We start from the raw sequence: 10,822 nt of genomic DNA on the forward strand, positions 1-10,822 counted from the left end.
TGGAGGATTTCCTCCCATGTGCAGAAGTGCAGATGCTTTTTAGCCTGAAGGTGAGTGCACTTAAAACAGTCTGGGACATGTGAATATAATTTCCTTCTCTGCTTGGAGAGGTTCAGTTTCCTGTCTCACATCTTCAGATAGGGTGTGCAAACCACCAAAATGAAGCACATGAAGCATGGGAAGAATCACAGAATCACAAAATCAGCTAGGTTGGAAGCTCCTCCAGCCCAACCATGACCCTCCCCCTGACAGTTCCCAACTCCCCCAGATCCCTCAGCGCTGGCTCAGCCCGACTCTTCAACCCCTGCAGGGATCCCGGGGACTCCCCCTTGCCCTGGGCAGCCCATTCCAACGCCCAACAGCCCCTTCTGCACAGAAATCCTTCCTCAGAGCCAGCCTGACCCTGCCCTGGGCAGCTTGAGGCCATTCCCTCGGGGCCTGGCGCTGGGGCCTTGGCTCCAGAGACTCATCCCCCCTCTCTGCCCCCTCCTGGCAGGGAGTTGCCGAGGGCCAGGAGGTCTCCCCTCAGCCTCCTCTTCTCCAGACTGAACCCCCCCAGTTCCCCCAGCCGCTCCCCAGCAGACCTGTGCTCCAGACCCTGCCCCAGCTCCATTGCCCTTCTCTGGCCACGCTCGAGTCATTCAATGGCCTTTTTGGGGTGAGGGGCCCAAATCTGAACACAGTTAAGAAAGGGGTAAGAGCTCTTTACAGACTAAGTGAGCCAGCACTGGGACTCTGGCTTTCTCTTCGACACTCCCCTGTGTGGAGACACACATGTTTTGTATCAAACAGCCCCTGGAAGAAAGACCTGAAGAGCTCCTCGGGGAAGGGTGCTCACTGAGTCATGCTCACACTTTCACCCTTCTCCAGCCTAATGAAACCTGCATTCCTTCCTGCCCAGTGACAGAGTTTCATCAGCAGGGTGGAGAGCGACTCCACCCGAACAAGCCTATAGTCTTGTTATTAGTGCACACCCGTGAGAGGTGGAAGCTTCGATTAGCTGAACACATCATCAAACATCACTGCAGCCATGGTCATGGGCAGCATGGTTTCCCGCTACTGAGTCACTGGCAAAGATGGCAGAGCCTACAGACACAGTCATCCAGAAAATCCCCAGCACAAATCTACCCTTCCTGAAACACAGGAGCTGAACTCAAGCTGACTCAATACACTGATCAGTAGCTTCTCTACTTTCCTGCACTCCAGACATCCCCACCTTACATAAAGAGGCCCGGACCAAAGTCTCAACCATAGTCCTCAAACAGGAGTTGACCTCCCAACCAGCATCATTGCATCATGAAATATGACCACAGTAATATCCTCTGAAAACTCCAGATAAAGAATATTTTTGGACCCTAAGCCAGGTGTTCCCTAGAAGACAGGAACTCCTCAGATGTGCCCAGGATCCTGGACAGATCCAGGATGCACCTGAGTGAAATCACACCAATCTACCACATTGTTTTCATGCCTTTTTTTTTTTTTTTTTTTTTTCAGTGAAGATGGAGGCTTCACCTATGAGTGGATGCACTGTGCAGGACTTCCCTATTGCTGGGAGAGATTCTCCAATCCTTCGCTGTAACGGGGCTCCGCAGCTGAAGCACGGATCTGGATGATGATAAAGTGTTGGGGCAATTAATTGGTGATGTATCTTTCTTAATCGCTAGAGCTAACTTCATGAAGTAATGATCAGGTGCATTACCTTGCTTATGCTTTCTGCTGCTTTAAACTGAAGTAAAATAAGCTTATCTTTTAAACTTGGGGTCTGTGTCCTTTCTGCTGACCCCATCAATTGGCAAAACACCATCATGTGTGGAAACCTGATAGCAGACCCCATACTGCAAAGAAGCTCCCAAGAAAGATGTTTGGCACCAGGTAGACCGACGCCTTGGCCACGGTGTCAAGTAGAAAACAAACATCAGTTGTTTGATGCTCATCTCATGACAGGATTCATTCTGCTTACACCTGGGACTGGAGTGGCTGTTGCAGCAGGAAAACATCTAGTTCTGGGTTGGGCAGTGCAGGAGAGAAGGTAAACCAGAGGTGGTTCAGAGAAGGATTAAAGCCCTGGAGGACAGAGAAAGAGTCAAAGAGCCCACCAAATCACATCAAAGGGATATCCTGGACAAAATACATCCCCGTCAGGGAGAGGAAAATCGCAACAGTGAGCAATTAAGTTTAGTCGAGGGGTGTAACAAGAGCTGTAGAAGCTGAATAAATCAGAGTAGAAATATTTTACACAGGGGTAATTTTACACATGGCTGATAACTTACCACTGGAACAGCTTGTCAGAGCTTGGTGTACACTCCCTGTCACTACAAAATTTGGTTTCTTTTTCACTCAAACAAGAATTAGCCAACAAAAGTTAGATCAGATATTTATAAAGCACATTGCCTTCTTGCCCGTGAACACTGAATTGACGTCATCTGCCTTTCCTTGCATGTGTGATAAACACCGAGAGATTATATCTGTCTAGATTACCTCGTAAATAAGGCAGTCTCACGGGGACAGGCTGGCGGTGGGTTTGGATTGATACCACTGAAAATTCAGAGAGGCTTTTGGCTCACAAGCCTTTCCCCCTGTACACCACACCTCATTTATATTCTCAGATCTTCAGACCCGAAATGACATTTCCACTGAAGTCCCTTCGGGCTCCTGTCAGTCAGCGGTCAAAACCTTGCTCAGGGTTTATTCCACCCCTGACAAAGACAGATGGGAATTTAGATCCTCCTGAGGCCCACAAGCTGTCTAAAGCTGTCCTAACCACTATAGCAGACCACTTCTTTCACACATTTTTCAGGCTCCATCTTAAAGCAGGTGGGATTTCTACCCTGTTTTTGGTTTTTTTTTTAGAAAGGACCCGAATTTTTCTAGTGTTTATGACCCTACCCATGACTGTCAGTCTCATTTAAGTCATGCTATTCTTAACTCAGTTCTAGTCCAGTGTGATCTTTTAGCTTACAGAGTTTTTCTTTCTCTCTGGTTTTTATTGCTTGCAATGTATTTCTAAGGAAAAAAAAAAAAAAACACACACAAAAAAACCCACAAGTCTTATCTCCACTCAACCTCTGTTTTGCCAATTTAAAATTGTGTTTTCCAGTGTGATCTTTTGGGGTGGATCCTGTTCTTCCAGTCTTCCCATTAGTTTTCATATGCTTTCTTTTTTTTTTTTTTTTTTTTTTTTTTTTTTTTTTTTTTTTTTTTTTCCATCAGGATCCTGTTTTTTTCTTGACAGGGGCATTGAAATTCCAGGTGAGAAGCCACCAGGGCTTCACCCCAAAGTGCTAACACTTCCATAATCACCCTGTTAACAGCCTCCCTTACACCCCAACACACAACTTGACATCACCTGTGTTTGTTTGTGTTTGGTTTCGGTTTTGTTGTCCGGGCTCTATCCCACTGGAGGCTCCTGGTTATCTTTAGATAATACCTGTAGGTCTTCCCTTTCCTCTACAATTTCACTCACGTGCTCCCAGCTTCTCTGTCCCCGAGGTCTGGCCCTCCTGCACACTCAGCGAGTCTGAAGGAGCTATAACAACCCCAGCTCTGGTTGTTTCCCGATGCTCTGCCTTACAGACAGATCTCAGACCTTTCAGACGGAGTTAAACGGCTTTGCACTGGCCAGAGGCAAACAATCCCACCATGCTGGTGCATCCAGACACCACAGCGATGGATTGCCTCCGCCAAGCTGGACAGACTCATCTTGTTTCCCATTTCTATCGGTATTCCTTCAATCTCTCTGATTCATTCCAAGGATTTCTCAGTACGCAATGCCTTTTAAGTATGTACAAACCATTGCAAGGTGCCCATGTGGACTTCTCCAATTCAGCGAGCTACACACAATCTTCCAAGCAGCGTTTCAGTGCTGTGAACGCTGGAGTGCCAACCCTGACATGCTTACCTATTGAGGCATAACCACCTTGAATGTTTAAAGCACTGGATCTTTTCCAGTTTCATGGCTGTTAATTAAGATGTTGCTCAAATGTGCCTTGAACTGCCTGGTTACAAGAAAGGATCTGGATGTAACCAGGTCTGGTGGCTTTCACAGAGCAGAGTCTTTCTTGGGGGAGGGGGTTTTCTTTATGTACCTGGTCTATGACAGCACAGCAAGATAAAATAAATGATGGTTTTGACTCTCACAGCTGAACAAGGATTAGGGGGCACGTCTTTCCCTTCCGTTCCCATGCCACAGTGCTGATCTCACTGTCCCAGCTGGATGTTTTTTTCTGTAGAAATTTTCATTAGCAATGCTTCTCAACTTACTGAGAACCCTTTAGGGAGCAACACTTTCCTGAGAATCCCCGTTCTCAAACTGGGAAAAAGGATAGGCTGCTGGGAATGGTAGCAGTGCCCACGTGCATCGCTCCAACGAGCCCATGACAAGCAAAGCCCCAGTCATTAAATCAGCTTGTGCACTCAACTTGTTTCCATCCCTGAAGTCTCCAAGTGCTTCGCAAACTTTTCATCTTCAGCTTATTCAGCTGTTTTACAGGCAATTGCTTAATGCTGGGATTTTCCACCCTGGATGACAACAAAACCCACAAAAGGTCTATCAGCTTTTCCTATGAAATGTAAAATGCCATTGGCTCAGTCAACAGGAGAGGCAAAGCATTTCTCCCTAACTGCAAGCTTTTTAAGCTGTTTCCACAAATATTGCATGAGTTTAAAAAAAAAAAAAAAAAGAAAAAAAAATATCATGTTGAAAAGGTTGCCTTGAAATGCATAAAGTGAAAATTTCTATCAGGAAGGTACTGTAGGGGGAAAATTGATCCATTTTTGCCATGTTGGGTTTATTTCCCAGCTTCAGAATAAAATTTGGTAAATAACCGACAGCTTTGCAAAGGAAGGCCCAGTGCCCAGCTCTGCCAGCATCACTCGGGACCTGACACAAAATGACAAATCCAAATCCCAGCCTTGGAAGCACCATCTCCCATGCTCACCTCCACTGGCCTTTCAATGACTCTCACGCCCAGCAGCTCAGCACCAGGACTCAGTTAATAACTAAGCCCCTGGGAGACAGAAACCAGGCTTGCTTTTGCACCGTATTTAGGAAAATAAACACGCTTTGGGCAAACCCAGCCACACTACCTTCCCTCCTGTCAGCCCAGAGAGCAGTAGGCATGAAAACATGGTACTGGCTTTGGTGAGGCTGAGCCCACACGTGTGGAAGCCCAGCCTGCTGCTGTTTGCATCTAGACCGTTGTTGCCCAATGCAACACACATGACACAACCCAGCTCCCGGCTCGCGGAGCCAGACTCGAAGGAACAAACATACCTTGTCACATTCCCCATCCAAAGGCTGGTGTGGGGCCAACACTGCACACAGTGTTTTTCCTTTTCCATGGGACCAGCCCCAGGACATAAAACTGAAGAAGAGATGACATATAGCAGAAGTATGCTCCTTGCAGTGACATCACCTCCTCGGGGAACTTGTTCCTCTGCGAATCCCATTCCAGACTGGAGCTGAGCTCTTCCCTGATCACCTCGAGGGAATCCGCCCACAGGATCAACAGGAGGTGGAGGGTGGGAGAACATATAAAGGTCCCGGGGAGCAGCTCTCCTTTGCTGTCCCGGCTGCACGGATCTGCTCTCAGCATGAAGACACTTCTGGTTGGGCTCCTGCTTGGCCTGGCATACGTGGAGTTGGGTAAGACACTGCAGGGACCCCCTGGGAAATGCCTGGGAGGGGAGGGGAAAGGCATCAGTGCAGAAAGACCTGTTAATCCCCACGTAGGAGAAACACCACCTTTCTGCATTTAAGAAGGTCAATGGAGAGGGTGAATGGGGAAAGGGGAGATGCATGCCTGGTGGGGAGAGCCGTGACACCCGACTGAGAGCAATGTGCATCCTTCAGACACATAAGTGGTCGCTTGTCACCTGCTCACACCGTGCCCTGGGATGGAGGAGGACCGACTCATAAGGCTGAGGTGTAAATGACAGCCACATGACACAGGGCAGTCCAAGCATGGCCAAGAACTTGAACCGACAGCCTCTACATAAGCTGCCAAACTGCTCCCTCGGGGACAGGACAGGGTATGTTCATCCTGAGCTCCTGTCATCCCTAAAACCTCCCATCTGGATGCTGGAAAGCACAGAAAACCAGAGGGTGAGGCTTCCATTATAGGCATGGCTGAGGGTATCAGAAATATTTGGAAAGGTTCTCCATGGTTTTCACTTGTTTTAGAGATTAGGAGATAGGTGGAGGTTGGAAATTCTGGGTCTGTTTGGGCTTGATCTCTGATGGATCTGGATCGCAGGCAAACTGGTAGCAGGGTCTGGTCATTGCTGTGTTCTTACTCCATCTATTTGTGACCCATTGCAAATACATCCTTTGACCTGGGACGGAGTCATCCTTGGGGGTGACACCAACCCAGCGGGTTTTAACCTACAGCCCATGGGTCCCAGAGATCCTCAGGCTGCTTTCACGGGACACTGAAAGATCTCAGAGGGAAAGCAGCCTGGGCAGGGGTCTAACACCCCCGTCCAGAGGCTACATGGAGATCGCTCAGAGGGTTGCAAGTGGAAGAAGGCTGAGAAGCATACACCCCACAAGTCTTTATGCATAGAAATGTGCTGGATCTCTTCTTCAGGCTGCGTTGCTCTTTTTTAAACGCCCTGTCCTCAGTTCCTTCTTCAAACTGTCTTTAAAGTCTTTAAAGCTGCTGGCTGAGGGACATGCTCTGGGTTAAACCCACCACAGGGCTGACCCAGGTCAGGTGTAGTTACTTCCGTAGAGCCACTGCAATTTTTTACATTTTAAAACCTGCTGTTTGGTGTGGGTTTTTTTTTTTTTCTTTCTTTCTTTCAATGTATTTCACAGATGGTGTATTATATGTTTCTTTTCCCTTTTCTGGGTCTACCCCTGTCCTGGGTTTGATGGGGTTGCTGAAGGGTTTGATGGGGTTGCTGAAGAACTGCCAGAGCAGGCTTCCACCCACCAGGTCTCCAAGTGCTTTATGGAAACAGAGAGGCATCACCACACTTTGCTTTATAGTTGAGATGGAGGAAGAAATGTTTTTTCTAGGAAGATCCAGTGGGAAGAAGCTGGTCTAGGCACAGCTTTTGCAGCTGAGGAATATGTCTGTGAGCATTCATCTTCCAGAGTTTTGATATCAGGGGTAGAAGGTACCTCTGGACAAGGATGAGCGGTGAATTATTGGCCTCAGTTCAGGACACAGCACTGTCCTCTTTGTTCAGTTCTTCTGTCCTGGTTTTGGCCTTTACTCTTCCACTTCCTACAGAACCAGTGTCCTCTAAGTTCCCCACCCAGAGCCAGTGAAATATAAGGGGGCTGAGGATTTTTTTTCCTTAAACCTGAACTTAACTGGAAGTAACTCCCCCAAAGCCCATGGCACTGCCCTGTTCACCCATGACAATGGTGAGGTTTGGACACCAGCTAAACCCAAAGGTCACAGCTCAGTGTCTCATAATTCTAAGCTAGTACTGCCTCATCCATACGTTACCCAGTCCTACACACTCACAAACATCCATACGCTTGTCAGGGTGACATTTCTCTCTCAGTGGGCACTACACGTTAAAATATAAAACAACCTCTCATGGGTCATTTGAAAGGGATCTACACAAGTCCTCAGCTCAGGTAAACAGGGGTGGCTCCACCACACTTATTTACAAAGGATATGGCCAAAAGAACACCACCACTGCTCACGTTAAAAAGTCCTTTCTACCTCTGCAAAGAGGACCAAGTTTTTGCATGGTGTAGGCTCTATCGCCCAGCTGAATTTTCCAAAGGAGGCGCTAAGAAAAGTAGACGCCCTGAAAAGTCTTTCGCGAGTCGGGTGCTCAAACAACTGCCTTCAAAAATATTTATCCTTATCACAAAGTGCCAGATGTTTCTAATATTTAACTGCAGGACTAGAACAACATCGTCTTTCTGCAATTTTGCCAATAGATGGCAGTGAACACATTTGAGTGGTTTATAGCTGTGCTGGTCGAAGGCAGGTAGGATGGAAAATATCAGACCACGCTGGTTTCTGTCATCAAGCCACAACAGCACGACTCAAAAAAAATATGCACACTCGGTATCTGCCGGCTGTGAACGGACGGGTCTCATACCGAGACTTTCGAAAAACTGCTGGGATCAGTGTTTACATATGTAAAGGTGTCCCTCTGTCAACAGGCAGCCAGCAAGAGCTTTATAGCATCATCTCTTTGAAAAAGCAGCAGCATCCCCTGATGAAAGTGGGTTTGGGGCCACGTTCAGCCCTTAGGATCTCTAATACAGCTCTGAAATTTAAATTCTGCTCTCAGTTACTAAGTTCTGCAGAAATCCCTCTACGGAAGCACGGAGGAGCTGTCGCTGTGGGTGGAGGGATGGGGGAACTGCCAGTCTTTCAGTGATGGTGAATGCTGCTCTCAACAGAAGGAGCTATTTTGCTCCATGTTACAGCATTTCTTACAAAGGATGAAAAGTTCTTATCAAAGCTGCTCAAACAATAGATCCTTCTAGATCCCTGTTCTTTTCAGGCTGCTGAGCTCCCAAGGTAGTGATCATGCCCAACTCTCTGCAAAGCCATCCTCATCCTTTGGTGCTGGGGTCTGCTCTTTCCCCCCTGCCATGTCCAAGCTTCGCCATTGCCTCCAGATGTGCTTATTTTCCTAGACCACCACATCTGGCCAAGGGGGGATGAAGTACTGACCATCACATAGTCCTCACCGCAGAGCAGAGAACCTGCAGACTCGTCATCTTCGCTGCTGCAAAACCTGACGCCCATTCTGTTTCCCTCTGCAGCCCACTCCTTACGATGCTACACGTGCAAAGAACCAACGGACATTGCTAAGTGCAGGACAGCCACCCTGTGCCCCCCGAAATCCACCGTCTGCACAACAACGCTGCACTCTGTAGAGACGGGTAGGCTTCATCGCTTGCTGTGTTTGTGGGGAGAGATCATAGAATCGTAGAAAGGTTTGGCTTGGAAGGGACTGGAAAGATTATCTCGTTCCAACCCCCCTGCCCTGGGCAGGGCCACCTTCCACCAGCCCAGGTTGCCTAAAACCCCGTCCAACCTGGCCTTGAACCCTTCCAGGGAGGGGGCAGCCACAGCTTCTCTGGGCAGCCTGTGCCAGGGCCTCACCCCCCTCACAGGGGAGAATTTCTGCCTTAGATCTGATCTAAATCTGCCCTCTGTCAGTTTAAAGTCATTACTCCTTGTCCTATCCCTACACACTGTGATAAAGAGTCCTTCCCCTCCCTTTCCTGCAGCCCCTTTCAGCCCTGGAAGGCCGCTCTAAGGTCTCCCCGGAGCCTTCTCTTCCCCAGCAGAACCCCCCAACTCTCTCAGCCTGTCCTCACAGGGGGGTGCCCCATTCCCCCAAGCATCTTTGTGACCTCTGCTGGACCCTCTCAAGCAGGTCCATGTTGGTGCCCCCAGACCTGAACACAGCACTGCAGGGGGGGTCTCACGAGAGTCGAGCAGAGGGGGAGAATCCCCATCCCCTCCCTCAACCCGTTGGCCATGCTTCCCTCTCCCCCTCCCAGTCCCAGGTTGGATTATCCTTTAGCTTCTCTATAAGTATCCAGGTGGCGTTACCCAACTTTAGAGCGAGAAGGAAAGAAATCCATCAGATTCAGACTCTCAGTCTGGTATACACTCACTCTAGTTACTCTGTTTACTCTGTTTGCTTTGGTTTTCCTACTCCTACACCCTTACGGACACTGAACCTATAGATGTGTGCAAACATACAGCAGAAACTCCGGCGTTCTCTCCTTGTTTGTAGAGGCTTTCCTCTAACACCCTCTCACCAGGGACCATGCCAGTGTTACACCAGCGTTCCTTGGCCCTGCCGCCTCTGATGCAAAGCCATTGCAGGGCCAACTCACCTGAACAAAATAAACAGGGGTTTGTGTCCTTTGTCCACGCTGGAATAAATTTGGAAGGAGCAGGAGGGCGAGAGGAAGTCACCAGGGAGAACTGGAAGTCCTGCTCCTACAAAGGGAAGTCTGGATTGCAGGCACCCACGAATTAGAGATGCTCAACACCTTATTTGCCTATAAACACTTTACCTTTAACGCCCCTCCATTGCACAAATTCAGTGCAATTTTTGATGCCAGCTGTCTGCATCTTCCTTTACCTTTTTCCTTCTCCCTCTTACCCTTCTCTCCCTCTCCAATCTGCCTTGTTTCAGGTTACCCCTTTTTCGGCAACATCACTGTGACTAGAAGCTGTGAGGAGGAATGCCTCTCCTACGATGGGATAGGGGCAACCAGACCCAAGTCATGCTGCTACACCGACCTCTGCACCGATGACACCAGGAGCAGCAACGGGGTGCGAAGCAGCTCCGCAGGGCTGGGTCTGATGGCCATGGCTCTTGGCGTGCTCCTCCAGTGCTCTCTGTAACGTCACAAATGCCCACGCTCCAGCTGAAACACCCCCACTCCTCTCTCGGCCAAGCTGCCTCGTGAACTCGTAGATGCCTTGGGAACAACCTTTTTCGCTGGTGTGTGGCTCCACTCATCTTCAGTGCTGTGAATTCCAGTGGATTCAAGCCAAGAGTCTGGGCACCTGGATGTAAACCCCTCAGATTTCCAGTTTCCACCTGCTAAGCAGATATTCTTTACCTTCAGCTGCTTCTGGTCCTGGGGACCTACATCTCCCCTGACAGCTTTCCTCTGTGGGGAGCAGCAGTGGATGAAGCGGGCAGTGCCATCAAGGCTGGTGTTCTGGCATCATCCTCAGCAGGACCCGGAGCTGTATCCCCACTGAAGGTGGACAGGGCTTTTTTCCCAGGTGTCCCCAAGCTCCCACACAACCTGTGCCCATGTGCCTCTATTAAATCCCTCTGCACATCCCCCCCACCCCCCACCCCC

General features: G+C 48.9%; 1 protein-coding gene across 1 annotated transcript; it reads left to right on the forward strand.

Moving 5' to 3' along the window:
* The first annotated feature begins 5,351 nt into the window (after positions 1-5,351).
* LOC113477318 (secreted Ly-6/uPAR-related protein 1-like) lies at positions 5,352-10,810 on the forward strand. Its single transcript, XM_026843566.1, has 3 exons — positions 5,352-5,644; positions 8,747-8,866; positions 10,141-10,810. The coding sequence occupies exons 1-3, from the start codon at positions 5,593-5,595 to the stop codon at positions 10,350-10,352; spliced, it is 384 nt and encodes a 127-aa protein (XP_026699367.1). The 5' UTR covers positions 5,352-5,592; the 3' UTR covers positions 10,353-10,810.
* The last annotated feature ends 12 nt before the right edge of the window (positions 10,811-10,822 follow it).

Source organism: Athene cunicularia, assembly GCF_003259725.1.
Source record: "Athene cunicularia isolate RWA chromosome 2 unlocalized genomic scaffold, athCun1 chr2_part1, whole genome shotgun sequence".
Taxonomy (NCBI): domain Eukaryota; kingdom Metazoa; phylum Chordata; class Aves; order Strigiformes; family Strigidae; genus Athene; species Athene cunicularia.